This window comes from Psittacula echo (assembly GCF_963264785.1).
Source record: "Psittacula echo genome assembly, chromosome: 3".
In the NCBI taxonomy this organism is placed as follows: Eukaryota; Metazoa; Chordata; class Aves; order Psittaciformes; family Psittacidae; genus Psittacula; species Psittacula echo.
Genome location: NC_137736.1, coordinates 112,008,485 through 112,029,278, shown reverse-complemented (window position 1 = coordinate 112,029,278; position 20,794 = coordinate 112,008,485). Strand labels below are relative to the sequence as shown.

At 39.5% G+C, this 20,794-nt stretch overlaps 1 protein-coding gene across 1 annotated transcript in view; it reads right to left on the bottom strand.

The window, feature by feature from the left end:
* GUCY1A2 (guanylate cyclase 1 soluble subunit alpha 2) overlaps positions 1-20,794 on the bottom strand; it is a gene marked incomplete at both ends in the record, with an annotated part of 146,158 nt that overhangs the window by 109,354 nt on the left and 16,010 nt on the right. The window contains 2 exons of the mRNA XM_080613839.1: positions 2,727-3,445; positions 18,074-18,195. Of these exons, the coding sequence (XP_080469965.1) occupies positions 2,727-3,445; positions 18,074-18,195 (841 nt within the window). The remainder of the gene's footprint in view (positions 1-2,726; positions 3,446-18,073; positions 18,196-20,794) is intronic.

The window sequence follows — 20,794 nt, the reverse complement described above, 5'->3', positions numbered from 1 at the left end:
TAAGTAGGGTCATGCTTATAGCCACTGACCTAGCCGCCTATTCTACTTGTAAACAAGTCCTGGCAAATAAAACAATTAAAAAATGAGCTACATGTGTGACATGAGTGCTGAGAAAATAATACAGCATGCAGTTCCCAAGGCTCAATCTGTTTTTTTAATCCAAGAGATATTAAGGACTTGAGCATGACATAACAGTATTGCCATGTTGCCCCTCTCAAAATCTATGTAAGCAAGACAACCACAACCTCTGAATCTGTGCTACCTTTTATTTTAGAAAAAAAAAAAAGAGGAAATATCTAGCAAAATTCATCACATGCTGAGCTCCATTTAACTACTCACAAAGCTTCGTCTAACTACTCATTAACTTCAGAAAGTGCTTATAAAAAGGGTATATAAAATCTTATATAAAAAAAATATAAAAACATTTCCAAATGAATTCCCATGCCTGCAGCAGAACATTTACCTCAGGTCCCCTGCACCTCACCATCACCCTTTTCTCTCTCATTTACACCCTACTGTTCAAGACATTTTTTCTTCTAACTGCTGGCAGGCAAAGGATTTCCTTTATTTCCATTCCCTTTCATCTGCTTATCAAGAAATTCTGAAATGCTACTACAGTGCTAGTGCCGATACTTGTTGTTCAGGCTCTGACTTTAGGAAAGACAGGGTCATTCTCCCATGTGAGAGTGATATGTGGCCACCACTGATACAAACCATTATGTACTGTAATGACACATGGTACAAACCACAGCAATAACACAAGGATGCGCTAAAAGCTGCACAGCCTGATGCTACAGAACAAGCTTCCAAAATTGGAGTTGCTTCCCAAGCTGGCTGTAAAACTTGCCTCTAGCAAGCTGTGCTCCCTGCCACCTCTCCTAAGAGCAAGCCACAAGCATATGAAACCTGCCCAGGTAAGAGAATGTTTTGTTTGTTTAACTTGTAATTAGATAGAAAAAAGTTTTAAAACCCTCCCCACCAAAACCTTCCTCTTCAGAGTGATTTAGAGCAGATTCATGCAGAGCAGAATATGGTCAAAGGGCTGTGCATCTACCCCAGGACAGAGGAAGGTGCTCAAGATGGATGGGCAAGCTCTGAGGAAGGAAGAAGCATGGCACAAGCCTCTTTCAATGGAGGAATGATTGTGCTGAAAGGTAGCTGAGAGTAAACACCTCCAAACTTTTCACACAACATTTCCTTTTCATAATGAAAGGCTAGAGTGACTTTGAGGACAGATTCTGAAAAATAAACTCCCTTTGGTTTTAAATAGATTGAATTCCATCAATTCATACAAAATTAGAAGCAGTAGTTTGCATCTTTTGGGGGAACATGCCATTTCCAGGGGAAAATAAAGCAGAAACAAGTTTACTGGTGCCAAAGAGCAGTGCCCAATTAGGAGAAGAAAACATTGCTGCTATCAGAAATGGCTATATTTTGAATCATCATAGAATCATAGGATGATTTGTGTTGGAAGACACCTTAAAGATCATCTAGTTCCAACCCCCCTGCCATGGGCAGGGACACCTTCCAGAAGAGCAGGTTGCTCAAAGCCCCATCCAACCTGGCCTTCAGCACTTCCAGGGATGGGGCAGCCACAATTTCTTTGGGCAACCTGTGCCAGTCTCTCACCACCCTCACAGTGAAGAGCTTCTTCCGAATATCTAATCTGAGTCTACCCTCTTTCAGTTTACAGCCATTCCACCTTGTCCTGTCACTACACACCCGTGTAAAAAGTCCCTCTCCAGATTTCTCGTAGGCCCCTTTAGGTACTGGAAGATTCTCTAAGGTCTCCCCGGAGCTTTCTCTTCTCCAGGACAAACTCTCTCAGCCTGTCTACATAGTTGAGGTGTTCCAGCCTTCTAAGCATCTTTATGGCCCTCCTCTGGATTTGCCCTTCTTACACTGGGGCCCCAGAGCTGTACACAGTACTCCAAGTCTCACAAGAGCAAAGTAGAGGGGGAGAATCACCTCCCTCAACCTGCTTCACACCAAAAAGCCTTCCCATAATTCAAGGATATGCAATGAGACAAACTCCATCCACCCTTTGTAAAGGTCCGCTCTAGAAGACATGTTCACACCCAACTTACCTGGTACGCACTGAACTCAACATACGGCTCACTAGTTACGGTAGGTCTTTTCTAAAACACTGAGGGAAGAGGCAGTGTAGGAGGACAAGTGCCTATTTAAGTGACTGAAAAGCACTGAAACTGGCATAAGCGATACTTGGTGCCACTTATAGCTCTGGTTCCCTTGAGTGCAGCGTGAGAGATAAGAAACACAGAAGAAAGCGGCATTCCGAAATAGGGAACTAGGATATAATAAAGTGGCAATGTGAACCCTGCTGTGAGAGTCTTTCAGAAAACATACTGAAACCTATTTCCTATAAAATGGCTTAATAACTATTATTGTTATATCGTAATATAGCTGGAGTGAAATTAATGATTAGATATCGGCATTTTGTAAAATTCCTCACCTTTTTGATTTAAACACTATTCAACTCCACAGCGCAGAATTTTCTGAATGGCAATGTCACGATTGCTACATCACTGGCAAAGCTTATAAATAATGTAGGAAAATATTCACTTGGCTGGGTAATACCACTTAGCCTCTGTTTGCAAGGCATAAGTGAGCTTTCCAGAGTACACAGGACTTGCTTCTCTCTGAGTAAATAACCATCTCCCATTGCACACATATACACACATCCCCTTCCAAATCCATGTTCTTACCTTATCTTTATTTTCAGAGCCAGAATCCTCAAGTTTGGTCCGAATGACAAACGGAGTAGATAACCTTAGGAGAACTCGTTCAAATGTGGCACTGGTTTTAGGAGAAACTATGTCAAAGCAGTCTTGGAATTTCAGAGTTTTATGAGTGTCGCATCTGAGCTGTTTCCTAAGACCTTCTCCAAGCTGGAGAACCAGCATGTTTGGATCAAACATCAGGTGAAAGGGGAAAGCTCTGCAGAAGGTGCTGATGCTAATCCTCAGGTCTAAGGGGGAATGGGAAGTTCCCGGTGGAAGTGCTTTTGTGATATTTGCATTTTCATGTTCTTTGATAATGAAAGTCAGACAACCGCAGTTACCTGTGTTTGTCCCCTCTGAACACAACTTATCATTTGTGACCTGTTCTACTTCCACTTCCAAGTGGTAAATCTTCTTTGCCGCTGCCTTTATCATTCCCATCATTGCAAATCCCACAATCTGATGTGGGTGAAAGTAATGAAGCATGAGATTGCCTTCAGGGAGCTCTTTGCATAGGAAAGAAGGGGATTCCAGGGTGGCCTGTCTTCCAAATGAAGTTCTAATGTGCTCCAGCAAAGCATCAAAGCCATTGAAGAAATCTTGAAGAGTCCCACCTACAGCTCGAAGAACTCTTTCATTCTCATCAAAGCAGATATTGAAGAATTCCTCCCCAAACTTTTCTTGCATTTCCTCAAATTTCAAACCTATAGGACAATGAGACACTGACATTAACAACATAGTATTGCTACTGTATCACATTTTCATAGAATCATAAAGTTGTAGAATGATTTGGGTTAGAAGGAACCTTAAAAATCATCTAGATTTTTAGATCCATGGGCAGGGAAACCTTCCAGTAGACCAGGTTTCTCAGAGCCCTGTCCAACCTGGCCTTGAACATTTCCAGGAATGGGGCATTTTTCCTTTGTACTCTGCTTGCACAGTATTCTACGAAGTCAGTGAGAGTCACTTTTTACTGGATACCTACCCATAGGACTTTTGTTTTCTCTGGTGGTTGGGATTAACCCTAGGAAGTCATTTTTGCCTGTTATTTGAAGTACTCATGCTTTCAGTTTGCTGTCCTAGGTGACTACTTGTGGGATTTGCACTAGTCTGTCTCCCTTTCCCTGCTGAAAGCCAAGACACATTACAATTTCCCTGACTTTTGCATGTCACATGCAGTCCACTGTGTGAAAAGAGGTGCATTCCTTGCATTGTTGACCTAGCCACAAACAAGGCTTTACTTTTATAGCCCCCCTGTTCACTGCGTCTGTGAAAGATCCAGCTATCCCCAGCCTGAATAACAAGCTACTGAAACTCCAGCCTTTGGCTTTCAATAAGCAATGTAAAGCTTTGCAGACAGATGACAATTTCACAGCTGGGGGAGGGGGGTTTTGTGTTTGGTTTTTGTGTGTGGGTTTGGGGGGGTTTTTTCAAACAAAATACTTTCCTCATTATAGATATTGGGCGCTGCCAGAAGATACAAAGGAATGATTACTCTTTTGTTGCCTGTAAAGGAGAGGAAAGCTTTTCCATTTTAGGTTTCTACACTCCCCCATCTTTAAAAAAACCCCTGCCTCTTACAGCAATCTACACTGCTAGTAGATGGGACAGCTCTGTGATACCTCACAATGCCACTTCAAGACTTCATCACAGAAATTCAAAAGGTTTGATCTACAGAGGTGATAAGGCTTATGTTGCTGAAGGGATGAAAAAATATCAGTGATGGGAGCCCTTGGATACAAGTGTGTATCATATCCTATTCCAGTTTGTTATTTACCATTTTAAGGATAACCATAAAAAATACTAACTTAGGAAAAATAATTTTGAAATGGTTGTTAAATGTTTTCTTCTGACTTATTTTAGGGAAGACATGCTCTGTTAATTTCCATCTATATATAATCCCTACATCACATAGTAGAATTATAAAATTCATCAGATGTATTTGCATTGTTCTCAGCTGTAATAAAAAAAAAATTTTGAATCAGCTGCATGTGAATTTGTGAGTTACAAATATCCAGCAAGAGTTTTCAAATGAAATTAAGACAGGAATTAACAACACAGTTCCTTCAGTGTATTGAAGTCAAATCAAATCGCATTTCAGTCATATAGTCAAACACCTTAAAATTTAACTTTAATTCTAATAGACACGAAGGCAATTTAATTTCCTAAGTGCACAACAGGTCCTTTATTTTAATATGTATTCAGCATGCTTTGTAACACTGATAACATTTCAGTGTATCACTGAACTTCTTGTTGTTTGTTTAGATTGCTTGTACACTCTCAAAGTTAGAACAGCGTGATTAGTGGCTTTCATGCCCAAGAGGTATAACAAGTGACAGAAGTCATGCGTCTGCAGACAACAACCTTTGATCATCTCAAGGCAGCATCTGATCTGCCTGTGCACATAGGCATGGTTATAACGACCAGTATTCAGAAGGAATCAGAGCATTCCACAGCTTTGCAAACTATCTGCAATGATAGTTTTGTTTGGACCTTGAATATGGTTAATAGCAGATTAAAATGCATAAAATTACATCTATAAACAGCAAAACATGACAACATGACAAAGCATATTTTATAAACCAAGTAATAGTTACAATTTAGGAAAGTTCATTCAAATGCCATTACTCATAATCAAATTTGGTCACTAAACTAGGTTATTACAAAAATATTCCCAGGATCTTTTATGACCACAGATGGTCAGATCTGCAGTTAAGCCAAAAGAAAGTACCACTGGTACACAATGCCCCCTAATACCCTGACTCAGAGGACAGTGTGCCAATTCCTGACTCATTACCTCTATGTCTACATAACATATTATTGTAATATCTTCCACAAAAATACTCACTATAGCCCAGAAAGAATCAAATGCTTACCCATACCAATAACCATTGTCCAAATAAGACAATAGTCATAGTTGGATATTAATAGCAAGGAGGCAAGAAATTATCATCTTTGTATGTATACAAAACCACATATACATACTTTTAAATCTCATTGTTCCACAGAGGGAACTGTGAGTAACTTTAGAAGCCTGTGTGTAAAAGTGAGCAGTCTAGCAAGGGCACCCAAGGCTGTAAGATTGCAGAGGCCCTGAAAGTACAGGAACTGGACAGCGTCAGAAATCCCTGGGCTGTTCACAGAAATGACCAAATACTGTTACAGAACTTTGTAACACCCCACAAAGCTGCCCAAAATGATAGCATAGACTAGCTGTCTTTAAAGTGTATTATAAAATTACAGTAAAGCAGTCAGTTGCCCTGGAGCCACTAACTGATAATAGGGTACGCAGAACTGATCACTCGTGCACTTTACAGCTACATAAGTAAGCATTGTCTCACTATCGGTAACAAGAGCTGTGTCTCAGTATTCAGCCTAAGGTTTTGTGATTATCTTAGGTCTCGCTATCCACCCTGGAGGACTGGCTGTTCAATGTGGACACAACACACTGACTCCAAGCAACATGAATTATACCACAAAATTCAGGTCAATGACCCAGCTCAAGGACATCCCACTACTTTTAAAGTACTTTTAAAGCATTTTAGCTTTGCATTGAGTTGCACACAGTACAAACAGAAAATCAGATTAGCTCAGAATATAAAAATGGGTATGCTTAAACAAACTGCTGGTCCATCTTAGCTGGGAATTTTCTGTCTAATAATAGACACCATGAGATAATGATAAAATCAAGCAAAGTGAAACAACTTTCTAAAACAAATGAGTATAACATACCTATCAGGAAAGTTTCTTTCTAAGCCTCATCAATAAGATGCCAATTTTTGCTTGAAGCATGATGGGTTTTCTTTAAATCAAAAATCTTTATCACACAATTTTTCCGTATTTCTACAAAGCATTTGCTTTCAGTGACATGCATGTTGCACAAAATACCTCATTTGTATTTTAACTGACTTATTCCTGCCTTTCTTATTTCAAGAAATGATGAACAGAATCACATATTTATCTAACACTAACTCTATATCTTTCATCATAACTTTTTCATTTACTGCCATATAAATGATCCCAATCTTTTCAATATCTTCTGTGGAGTTTCTCTATGCCCCTTTCTCTATGCTTATATCTGTTTAGCTTTCAAGAGACAACAGAAATGACCATCATCATCACAGGGAGAGAAAATGTCAGACTACATTACATTGCTATTCAAATGCTCTGAAATCTTGTCTCAGCAGTGACTGGTACCAGCTGCTTTAGAAAACTTGCAAAATCTGATGGAAAATCATAAAAACACATGGGTTTGAGAAAGCTTCTCACTAACTGCTACAGTAAATGTTTGGCTTATTCACTGAAATGGATGGAAGTGCCAGATCAGGAGACAGTTTTACTACATATAGAAAAACCTGCTTGTTACAAAAATTCCCAGAATTCATTGTCTCTGCAGTGCATGCTTTACTACGTCTGGAGACCTCCATGGGCTATTTACTATCATTAAAAATTACATTCAGTATTATTTCAAATTCCAAGATATTCAGTATTTCCGTTGGGTTTTTTCTTTTGAGAAAAGACCAAAAACATCTTCAAAATGGTCTTCTTATAGCCTTCAGGTTATACATATATATAAACAGTCTAATCTTTTCAATCTTGTCTCTTTCTCTGCATCATACTTCTTTTTTTGTTATTTTGATTTTGCAGTGGAATAATTCCAATTGAATAATTCCAATAATTCCAAATAATTCCAATTCACTGAAAATTTGAGTCAACTTTAATCAAATCAATGATTTGCTATTCCTTTCTGAAAAGCTGGAACTTCCATTCTTTTTTTCCCACTGTGGACATGTAATCAAAATTTTCATTCAGTTGCCCATTAGAAAAATAGGATTTCAGATCTGTATGTGTGCCCAGCACTTCCAAATGCAGAGGTCAATGTGCTCCTCACGTGTGACCTCAACAACCATAGACAGGCTTCCTAATGGGCACTAACTTGCAATCAGTAAGTAGGAAAAGGTCCTCCTTAGTTCATAGAATCTTAACATCATAGAACAGTCAGGGTTGGAAAGGATCTTAAGATCATCTAGTTACAACTCCTCTGCCATGGGCAGGGACACCTCACACTAAACCATGCCACCCAAGGCTCTGTCCAACTTGGCCTTTGAACACTGCCAGGGGTGGAGCATTCACAACTTCCTTGGGCAACCCATTCCAGTGCCTCACCACTCTTACAGTAAAGAACTTCCTCCTTATATCCAATCTAAATTTCCCTGTTTAAGTTTTAACCCATTACCCCTTGTTCTATCACTACAGTCCCTAATGAAGAGTCCCAGCATCCTTATAGGCCCCTAATTTCACTAAGACACTTCATTAAACGGTACTGACACAAACCAAAATTTATCCCAACACTCTTTGCTGTTGCCCAACTGAAGTAATTTGTTACTTTGAGCTTCTGCTATTTACTGACCTTTTACTAATATACTGAATGAAATTCTAAAAATTCGTCAGTCTCAATTTGCTTTCTTCTTGGAAAGTGATCTACTGTGTTCCTACCACTTAATCAACTCCTTTGAGAGGACAAATCACATGTCTTAACTCTAATAAGTTTGGGTTTTTTCCATAGTAGTTTATTTTTGTTGCTTTTCCCTACAATGCTGTTTTTATTCTAGCCCATACTGGATAGAAATTAAATATGCACATTGTGGAAGGACATTGAGGCAAAGCAACCATAGAATGAACATATTGCTATGGGCTTCCACTACAAAGCAGTTTGGAATCTATGACAAAAGTGCTATGTAAGGACTGTTATTATTCTCTGAAAATGTGTCTCAATGACATTTAGAGAAAGAGATCCTATACTTGTGAGCCAGACCCAAAATTACCAAAGTCGTTAAGCATAAGCTCAAATTGAGTACTTCACTGAACTGGAGCAGAAATAGATGACTTCATTCTGTAATAACATGCTAGTAAAAGGTCTTTCTTCATCTTTTCAGCAGTTCCTGTAAACTGCGAATCCCCTACAAAATGTCAAGGAACTAATACAGTATTTCTAAGAATTTTGTACATTACTAAGTGGAGAAATTAGATAGGAATCTGTTCCCATAAAGAAAATCACAATTCACAGGATCTTCAGAAACAAACAGAAGATAAAATATGTGATAAAAACGTCAAAGTGAACCATTAACTTCCAGAGCATGCAGAAGCAGTTACAAGCTATCCAGTTCTTCCTTCTAGTAAATCATGGAGGAGATGATTGCAGTGTGGTCAGCATCTGATTCCTTTGGCATAGAAAAATACCTTTTTTCCTGGGATACCCATTAAGTGTCTGTAAATGTCAAACATTAAGGGGATGAGACAATTCAATATGCAATTCCAGAACTCATACTGTGGACTGAAGCAGAATTTGTCATCTTCAATTATAGCAAATATCTCTTAAACGTTTTTGGATTATCAGATTTTTGGCGTGAATGAGCTCTTTTCCTTACACAGCCTTTTGGACAGAAAGGCAGGTGGCGGCTCAGAATTCCAAAGCATAGTTTAAGATGGTAGGGAAAGCAATGTTTATTCTCTCAGTAAAAAAGGTTTTGATGTGCACAGGCTAATGCTGAAGGTACATTAGATGAATCATTTGGTTTGTAAGTGAGCCTAGCACCAGTATCTAATTACTGTATAAAAGACTTGGATCTTACTTCATTATGATGGTGAATTTATAGCAACCTATGTAGATATAGGAATATAGATAGCATTTTTGTATTACTCTTTTCAGTGTTTTTTATATACTTACAATAACATTATTTTATAGCTTTACATATGGTTTTGACACAACTGTAAAATTTGTACTATGCCTCTCCTATAGTGCCATACAAGGACTCCATATATTTCAAGATTCCATAAAATAAACATGAGAATTACTGTTAAAAAGAATTCCTCACACTTGCTCACCTATAGTACTTGTTTTATCCAATTATAATGAGGTGGTTTCTTTCCTTATTAAAGTGAGGGTCTCCTCTAACAAATGATGCTTGGAAATATCATTGTAATTACCACCTCTTCGTGAGGACCTGATCACTTGTGCTCAGCATACATGTAAAAGATTCTATTCCAAACTGCTGATACAAGAAACTCAGCTGAGATATTAAGAAAAGGCAATGTTCTTTCACACACACACACACCCTTTCAACTCTTTCAATAGCAGCCAGTTCTTCAGGCAAAGCCAAGCTGTCTGAAGCAAGGCTATCATCATTTTATGTTGCACATCACATTTCTGGAACCTCACTTCTCAGTTTTGCATAGGGTTTATTAAATGAAAACTGCAATAACTAGGTTGGTGATTCTTAAAAATAAGGCAGACCCATTTTGTTGCATGTTCACTCTAGAGATCAAACAGCAATAAGAACAGAGTTTTTTCATTTGCTTTTGTATTAAAATAAGCATATATGTCTTTGAGCTGACATTGGAGGTAGAACTTCACTTTCTGGAAAGAATAAAATTGCAATGAAATTTAAAAACCTTTCCCATGAAATACAATATCATCTCTCATAATTCCTGACATATACAAAGGGCTCAATTCAGCTAAGTATAAAAATCTAATCCTACTTGAGTCTTTGTAAGGCATCCAAGACATCTACAAAAGGACTAACAGATAGCTACAGTTGCCAAGATATGGGACATAAGGAAGACCTGCACATTTGTGAAGGTTTGACAGAGGCCGCACAAGATACCCCACAGCACCTAAAATAACGCCAAACACCTACATTTAGTCAATGAATCACAACCAGAATGTCTACTGCTTTATAAATAGACTTCTACAAGATGTTATTGTACATTGTAACTTCAAACTGATGACTATCTACTGGTAGTTCCTGCTTTCTAACAATAAATAGCTCCAATATGAGAAGAGTGGATGTCAAAGGCCACTTGGTATAAACATTTGTCCTTTTCTAATTTAGATTTGAAATCACATGAATTATGTGATTTTGTTTAGATTACTCTTGTATTGCCAGTACGCTGTAACATCTGCTAAATAATAGGAGTCCTGTGTGTATAGCTTAGACTCCCCAGGATAGAGTTTCAAGTATTATTAAAATCCATTTGTATTGCAAGTCCTCTGGGCCATGTAACATTTCCTTTTATGCCATTTGTAAACCAACAACTTTAATTATAAATCAGGCCATGTATCCTAAATTAGTTGCATCCTAATGACTATCTGCAGTTCTTAGCTCAAAGGAAAAGGAAAGTGATAGTAATTTACGTACCTTCAATATATAAGCATTTATGTAGAGTTTCAGACACTTGCTGAACAGAGTTCCAAACCCTTGTCCATCTTTTCCAGTTGTATCACCTGGTTTAATCTCATTGTAGTCTAAGATCTGTCCTGGCTTCTCCTTTTCAACATATATCGTGCCTCTTAAATTGTAGTATGTGGTGTTACTATTTAATACTTACTAGAATGATTGCAAATTTATTCCTTTTTAACTATACAATATGGGTAGAAGCTGAGATTTTCTTACTTTCATGACATAGAATTGTGGAACAGCCCTGCAAGATATATTTAGGCATGAAGTAATTTGCTCTATATGAAGTAGCCTACAGCACATAACTTCTTTGGTGGTAACAAGCAAATGTCACCCAGATCAAGAGGTCTCTAAACCTCTACACCAGCGATGGATTCCACCTTCTCCTCATTGTCTTGGGGAGGCTGAATTCAGAGACATGACTGATCTCCCTGACGGGACAGGGCTCTGGGCTGGGATTCCACATAACTTTTTACCGGGATATTCAGGAATCCTCGCTACTGCGCCATATCATCCTCCAAATGGAAGATGATAAGAAAGATATTCACTTAGAAATGACAAAGAAGTGAAGTCCTCACACCACTCTCAGAAGCAAAATCAAGAGGACTAGCACTATTATTAACCTGTAAGTTAAGAAAGCCTAACAGAAAAAATTCTTACAATACATCTGAGCTGACTTAGCCACTGATGCATGCTGTGCATTTTTAAGGAAAATGAGATAAGTGTAGTAAGGTTTTAGGACCCAATATATTTATAACAGATGAATTCAGTTGTACAAGTTAATTTCTTGAATAAAAAAATGGAAGATAATGTTTTTCTGTATCTTAAGCAATGGAAAGTCAGATAGGTGCAATTATTTCTCCTCCTTGTTGAAACAACTATCTGGTATAAGTGCATTTGTAACTTTGGGCTGTGTGCCCAAGGTTTTGCAAGTGTTATTTATGCAGTATATATAGCATGGCGCTGCAGTATATGAAATTTAGATATTGTAGTCTAATATTCAAGTCAGCTTTCAAAGAAAACATTTCTTCCATGTGGTTCAAGGTTACGTATGAGCACCTATCTCTGCTTTGCAAATTTTTCATAACAGATCTTTTTATAGACATTTATGAATTTAGGTTACTTTTCATTAGTTTTACTGTTAAAGTCATAACAGATTACAGAGTTCCTTAGCAAGATAAAACAGGTAACACCCTTCATGAAACTCCCTTTCTTTTTTTCTGTGAAGGATTGAAGTAAGAGTGAAAAATACTTCGTGTCCACAAAGGATACATAAATTGTGTGCTGTGTTTTTAAAGAATGTTTGGAGAAGGGGAAGTGAAGGCTGTACAGTTTTTATCTAGTTCGTGCATTTGGGACGTGAAAAACAAAATTTCATATATCAGATGTATCAGTGGGTTTGGAAAATGGAAACTGGGCACTTGAAGCAATGGCAGATGAAGGAATAGATTGTTCCATAAAGCTCAGTAGCACAGACCTGCTTGAATATCTGACCAAAAGATAAGCAGGAGACAGGTCATGAAGGCTTTACGTCACAAAATAAATTCCTTACAGTAGGAATTACTAACAGAAAAAGTTTGCATCCTTATTTTCCTCTTGCCAAAGTTTCAACTTGCAGCTAACTGGAAATTTTCTCCTTTATTCTGACTAGCTGTAATTAACTCTAATATTACTTGAAGTCAAATAATTTCAAAATATAGGGACAAAAGCAGTCCCAAACAGGATTTTCCTGTCATTGCTCAAAATGCTGAATATACAAACGGTACAAAAACACCTTCCTTTTAAGAAGGCCAAAATCTGAATACAACCAACATGTTTTAAAAGATTAAGAATAATCTTTTATCTCCAAAAATGTTATCTCCATTATGCAGATAGGAAATTGAGGCACAGAAAGAATAAAAACTTCCCAAGGTCAAATAAGAAGTCTCTTCAGATGCTATCTTTCTCTCTAACATACCCCATTATAAATTTATAGTTATTTGGAGAAATATGGTAGTCACCAACATAATATACTTCATCATAGGATGTTTTTTCTTATCATTATATCTAAATTCAGTTCAAACTAACACCAACAATCTGCTCTGAACACAGCTTAGTGAGCCAGCTAAAAGCAGTATATGTACCAAAAGGATAAAACCAGCCAGCATTTAGTCTTCGAAATACTTTATTTCCAACTAGGAACTTTATAAAGACTCCCTGTAGAAACAGATTTCTATTTTTCCCAACTTCAGTATAATTTCATGTGCTTTTCCTTTGGATGATAGGACCAGGGAAGTGATCGTCTCCCTCTACTAGGCACTGGTGAGGCAACATATGGAATACTGCGTTCATTTCTGGGCCCCTCACTCCAAGAAAGATATTGAAGTGCTGAAGCGGGTGCAGAGAAGGGCAATGAAGCTGGTGAAGGGTCTGGAGCACAAGTGTGATGAGGAACAGCTGAGAGAACTGGGGTTGTTTTGCCTGGAGAAAAGGAGGTTCAGGGGGACCATATCACTCTCTAAAACTACCTGAAAGGAGTTTGTAGCAAGGTGAGGGGTCAGTCTTTTTGCCCAAGTAACAAGGGATAGGATGAGAGGAAACATCCTCAAGTTCACCAGGGAAAATTTAGATTGCATATTAGGAAAAATTTCTTCACTGAAAGGGTTTTCAAGCACTGGAACAGGCTTCCCAGGGAAGTGGTTGAGTAACCATCCCTGGAGGTATTCAAAAGATGTGTAGAAGTGGCACTTTGGGACACGGTTTAGTGGTGGACTTGGCACTGCTGGATCAACACTTGGACTCAATGATCTTAAAGATCCTTTCCAAACTAAAAAAAATCCCATGATTCTATGATTCTATAAGCTTATGAAGGACATTGTAAATGTGTGTATGCACCAATTAAAGAAAACTGAGTCCATCATTAAGCTGTCTGGACTATTTTGGAAAGGATACAAAGTTAAATTAAATATTCCAGCCTCAGAAGCTGTCACTGCAAAGAAAAGCTGTGTTATTGATCTGGCATCAGACATGGTTTACAGCAGGTGAACATGATGGACGTGACTCCCTTAATTACAGTGAATCAAAGCAGGAAGAGTTCTGCTGATGTCTAGACTTGTAGCAGGAGCAACTCAGCAGAGCAACTCAGCAAGGAGACAAGGGAATCAGGTCCTCCCACTTCAGGAAGATGGTGTCACACTTTAGTGATGACTTGACAGGAGGAAAATTCCAGTATTCATACATGATAAATCACATGCATTGAGCTCAGCGTACAGCTTGCAGTCAGCACTTTCCTGTGAGCAGTGTAAGCATCAGAACCATGCGGTGAAGCATCTGCTCACAATTTTCCAAGCTTACTAATGATCTCAGCATTTGCTGTCTTCAGATGAATAAGGAATGCCAAATGACTATTTTAGAGTCAGTTAAGAGGGTCAGGAGAGGTGAATCATGTTGGCATTATCTAAGGTAAGAGAGCAGGAAGTTGCTTCCAATCACCTTTAAGAAAACACTTTCTTCCAGCCACAGACAGCTAGTCCCTGGTACCATTCATATAAATAAACCTGAGAGCCAGATTTGGTTCAACAGTTTCTCTAGCCTCCATCACAGTCAGATTCATTCTTGTCTCCTGTCTTAGGGGTGTCAATTGCTCTGGGTACACAGCTGACTGGTTACACCCTTCTTGCACAGAAGCAGCTCCCATTAACTCTTATACAACCAGAAAAATAGCTGTGTATGGGAGAATTAATTACACAGCCTCCGTTAATTATTTACCTGTTGTGACAGGAGGTGCAATTAAAATTAAGAAGCTGGTTTTACTGCTCATTCCTGTATGCTCTTTTCCCAGATAAGGAGAAGGAACAAAGTACTGCTTTTAAATTGTCTCAGTGTTTTGCTTTTGCTCACATTGATTTTCTTTTTCTTTTCTTTTTTTTTTTTTTTTTTTTGCTATGAGTTAGAATTTATTGTTGGAAAGGTGAGCTTTCCCAAGGGTAAGTCTCTGCCAACTTATTTTCAGCAAAGTTGACTTTAATAATTCCCCAAGACAGGATCCTCCAGACATTATCCCTACACTGCTATCCCAGCAGTCTGGTCTGGCTGACACACATGCTCTGCATGGATAACACTGAAAAAGCAGTCTGTACATTACTCAGCCATGCTATGAGGCCAAGACTAACACACTGACTTAAAAGCACTCTGAAGATGAAAAAATATCCATAACTCTAGGACACATATTTTGTATCATGGTGAAATAAGTACTGAATAGCTGATTTTTTTTAATAATATTAATAGGCAAATGATAAAATGAAAAGTCTTTGTTTTCGTGAAACCTGCCTTATCAATCATAGCATTTGCTTCTGAGCATTAGCATTCAATTATTTTAAAATGCAAGCCAAAAAATATGGCAACTAATACTGGGTGTATTGACAATTTAATTTGTTCTAAATTCTCTCCATGACCAAATGTGCCAAATGCCAAGTATCGTCCTTTCCCAGCAGCAGTTAAAGGCAGCCAGAACCTCCCTGACAGCACCTAGCATCTTGCAGAGCACAGCACCTGACACCAAAAAAAAAACCCAAAGCATTTTGAATGTCAGTGAAACACAGTGATCTCTCAACTAGAACATGTGAGCTGTTTCACAGAGCGTACCAAATCTGTTTAACAGTACGAGACAGAAAAGACAGACACGCAATGCATATACCTCTAGAAGGATTTTTAAGTCAGCAGGATACAACAGTCCAGACCAAAGAATATCACCTTACCATATTCCCCTGGCATGGAAGGTAAATCATACGTTTCATTATCATACAAGACCTGATATCAGAGTCGTGCCTCTTATTGAAGAAAGTCTCTCTAACTGCATAATTCCATAAAAATATCACGTTTATATTGTATATTACCAGCTGAAAGGAAACTTTTATTGAAGCAGAATGCTATAATTCATGCCTTCCACCCCAACTTCAGCAGTCTACCAAAACCTCAAATGGAAGAGCAAAGAGGGTTTCAACATTACAAAAAATATAGCCCCAAGTGTTATAAGTGCTATATAAAAGTTTAGAAAGAAAAGCCCAGTACTCAACTAGCAAAAAATGTCACTGTGGTATGAACAGCTGCTTCATGTTAGCTGGGCCAGAACCAGAGAAGCTTTCAAGCTGAGTTGCCTGGTTGTTCAGGCCAGGTTGTTCATGGCTTTACCCAGTTGGGGTTAGAAACCTCCAAGGACAGAGATCACGCAGAGGTTGCTTCTCTGGGCAAACTGTGCATCTCCCTGACTGTCCTTATCGGAAAAAAGACCCTGTCTGAATGTCTGCTGTTTCAACTTAGGGCTGCTCCCTCTCCTTGAGGACTTCCCCACAGGCACTGGGGTCCTCGTAGGTCTTTTCAAAACCATTTCTGCTCCAAGCTGAACAAGCCCAGCTCCTCCAGCCTCTCCTCACAGGGCAGGTACACTAGTCCCTACCAGCTTGGTGGTCTCAACTGAACTTCCTCTGGTTTATCAACTTCTCTAAGGTTTTTGGGCTCTCAGTATCAGATTCAGTAATCCAGAATCAGAATCAGAATCAGAATCAGAATCACCAGGTTGGAAGGGACCCTCAAGATCATCGAGTCCAACCCATGCCTTACACCTCGACTAAACCATATCACCAAGTATCACATCCAATCTCTTTTTAAACACATCCAGGGATGGAGACGTGGTCTATCAAGTACTGAGCAGAAGTGGGTAATGAATCCCTTCAAACTGTATCTCTGCCATTGTCCATATAGCCCAGGCTGCCATTGCCATCTTTGCTACCAGGACTCACCTCTGGCTCATGTCCCATTTGCTGGCCACCAGGACACTCAGGGCCTTTCCCACAGAGAAACAACTGGAACAACTCTTCATTTGCAAACTCTATGAAAGCAGCAGGCAGCAAATGACAGGGCTCCGCAGCAGACACCAGACAGCAGTGGGCACACAGCTATGCTAGTTCAGCCGCTGTGCTGCAAGCAGTTGATCTGTGGTTACCTGACTTCAGGACTGAGCCCAAATACACATAATACTGGTAAACACACATCAACCCACATGACCATGTTGGTATGACCTTCCTGTTAGTAGATGGCATAGTTGCATACAATTAATATATGAGAACACTTCAGATCTTAGACCTTACTTAAAGACTTATTGTCAATTGTTACAGTCCTGGAAGCAGAGCTGTGTAACATCAACTTTGATATTCTGCAAATGACTATCACAAATAAACCAGGAATTACCCCTTTGAAAAAATTATCTTTGAAAACAGTTACTGATTTTTCTCCGCACAGTTCGCTGTAAAGTATAGACAATTGCCCAGTGGTTAAAGCTCAATGTGTAATGTTTACTCTAAACCGAAGTATATGATCAGTTTCATAGAAATGAAATACTTAAAACAACCCCAATCAAAAATTAAGTTCTCAGTGTCAAGCTATGCATTTTCCTTTTTTGTATTTTTTTGGTAGATTCGTATCAGCAACACAGGTTTGACTGAAAAGCAGTAAAGCTTACTAACACTTGGGAAGGAGAATAAGCTGGATAAATCATATGAATGGCTGCAAATAAACAACTCTCTCATTTTGATACCTATTAAGACAGTTGTACTTCAATGGTGAATGACATCATTTTGACATGCAACATTTCTAAAAGTTTATTGCAGCAAGTATTCTTCAACATGAATATAAGCTTCCAGAATATTTCATGTCTCAGGTACATCCTGCTCTGTGTTTCTCACACCCTCTATCCACCAGGAGCATAGATGATAAGAGTATCTCTTGTTCTGCGGCACCCCTATAAACCACTTCAGATAATTCCAAGACCAAGGCCTGCACAGATGCAAGTCTGTCACAGATGCAAGTATATTTGGACTCAAAGCCTTTGAAACTTCTCTAATCACTTTGTATTGCACAATAAATCTCCACTGCAATATCAGGCCAGATTGTCTCAAAGGCACAAAACATATGTAGACAAATGTAGTAACAGTGCACAGTTATGTAGCTGCCTACATCCTAAATTTCATTTGTTGGAGCAAGAATTCCTTGGTTCATTAGGACAGTCACTAAACTTTCCTTTCAGCTAAAGGAAACAAAGTCCCTTGAAAGAGCACATACCAAGTACATTTGCTGTACACTGGAGAATTCCTGAGACATCTTCAGTTTCTTCATTGCCGGAGCAGTCTGTATAGGAGCATCTGTTTGATATATTGTGAAAGTTCTTCTCTGCATCCCTGTAACTAGTGAAAAGTTAAAAAGTTATAGTATCTCCTTATACAAATGCAAGGTCAACAAATGTCTTTCAGAAGTGGTGGTAAAGGATAACTTCAGCTTCCTTTCTCTCCGCCTCCCTTTTCTCCCTTCAATTTCCTCCCTTCCATTCATGCATTATCACACATAGATGACACTGCATTAGTAGCTTAGTATTATACTAGAATCTGGAATATCATCTGTAATGTGAATGAATACATTAGAATAGAATAGTGCCAAAGGGCATACATGTCTGTCCTGTATATATCATTCTGACTAGGATTTTGTGTTTAACAAAGTTGTACAGTAAACTCTAAGCAAAATGTGAGGCAGTGGTGAGTATCTAATAAAAATAATAAATCCTCCACACCACGTTAGATTAGCACTTCAAGTATAAAACTTAGTTTTCTTCATAAATGAACTTCTGAAAAGATCTCAGAATTAAGGACATCAAGCTGCAACTCAGTATGCTATCAAGAATAAAGTTTGTGTTATAGTCTGCTTGAGAAAAAGTTAAAAAGAATCCCACCGCTGATGGAAGGCACAGAGCAATGGTCCAATCAGCAAGAAAGCAGCTGCCATCTAAATTATTCTATTTGACTTGGTTTTGCTGGATTGCTTTTCCTTAATTCAACAGAAACAGAACAGAAGCTGAAACTATGTTTAGTTATCATTATCACCTGCTTTATGCAGATGATAATAAGGAGAGAAGAGGGAATACAAGTGAAGAAAATATTGCACCAGAGTGATAATGCACTAGCCAAAACACACAATTGATTTAGCTCATTATACAGAGAAAAGCTTGACTGATAAGTATTTTATTAACATTTCTGTTACTTTTTCATACTTTGTTTATACTTCTTAAATCATGAATAGCAGTTTTAAGGATTTGACTCTTCATCTGGTTAATGTCTGCATAATCTCAGCACCTGGGTTGCCAGCACCTGTGGAAAAAGACTAGAAAGGCTTCAGAGCTGAACATCACATTACCCCCAAAAGGCAAAATGGTTCTCCATGGGGAGTAATGCATATTGGGAAGAGTGGGCTCATATTAGACACAGAAAACCCAGTGGTAAGAGTTGGTGCACTTTGCAGTGAGCTGCATGGTCTGTTCTGCTTTCCAAGTCCTCAGTGATGCCAGGCCACATACCTGACACACTGTCCAATCTGGCCGAGAGCCCAAAGTCATGGCCCAACCCCACCACCATGCCAAGAGGCATGGTCTCTTCAGCCAGTGTCACTGACTCTGTGAATGACACCACAGCCACTCCTCTCTTCTGATCTGGAGGTTCAACAAGGCTCAGTGCTGTGTCCCGCACTTGGGTCACAACAATTGACCATGCAATGCTACAGGCTTGGGGAAGAGTGAATGAAAAGTTGCCCAGAGGAAAAGGACCTGGGGGTGTTGGTCAACAGCTGGAAGAACATGAGCCAGCTTGTGCCCAAGTGAAGGCCAACAGCATCCTCACCACACCTCAGATCCTGTGTTCAGTTCTGGGTTCTTCACTACAAGAAAGACATTGAGGTGCTGGAGGTGGTCCAGAGAAGGGAAGTGAAGCTGGTGGAGGGTCTGGAGAACAAATGTCATGAGGAGCAGCTGAGCTTTCTACAACTACCTGGAAGGAGGCTGTAACAAGGTGGGGGTCAGTCTCTTCTCCCAAGTAATAAGCGATAGGAAGAGAGGAAATATCCTCAAGTTGCACCAGGGAAAATTTAGATTGCATATTAGGAAAAATTTCTTCCCTGAAAGGGTTGCCAAGCACTGGAACACGCTGCCCAGAGAAGTGGTGGAGCCACCATCCCTGGATTTATTCAAAAGATGTGTAGATGTGGCACTCTGGGACATGGTTTAGAGGTTGACTTGGCAGTACTGGATTAACAATTGGACTCAATGATCTCAAAGATATTTTCAAGCTAAAAAATCCCATGATTCTATGACTCTGTGGTTATATCTTGACCAGGACAGATCTGATGAACACTTATGTGTTCCCCGGGCTGCTGGCAGAGTGGCCACAAGGGCCGTTGTAAGGAAACCCATGGGCCACCCCATGCTGAGCACAGCCAGTGCCAGCTGCTGCCTCTGGGAAAATGAAGACAGGGCAAAACACTTCATGGAGGTGTGAGATGTGAAAGAAACATCCGTGCAGACACCCAGGTGAGTTCAGGAAAGGAGGAGGTGCTCTGGGCGCTGGAGCAGAGATTCCTCTGCAGCCCATGGTGTAGCCCATGGTGAGGTAGGCTGTGCCGCTGCAGCACACAGAGATCCACGGTGGAGCAGGTGGATGTGCCCTGAAGGAAGCTACAGCCTTTGAAAAGATTGTGCTGGAGCAGGGGAACAGCATATTTGTCTCTAAATTGGAGAGACATCAATTTGATAGATGGACCACTCGGTGGATAAAGAACTGGCTGGATGGCCGCACGCAAAGAGTTGTGGTCAATGGCTCAATATCCAGCTGGAGACCAGTAACGAGTGGTGTCCCTCAGGGATTGGTGTTGGAACCGGTCTTGTTCAACATCTTTGTCGGTGACATGGACAGTGGGATTGAGTGCGCCCTCAGCAAGTTTGCCGATGACACCAAGCTGTGTGGT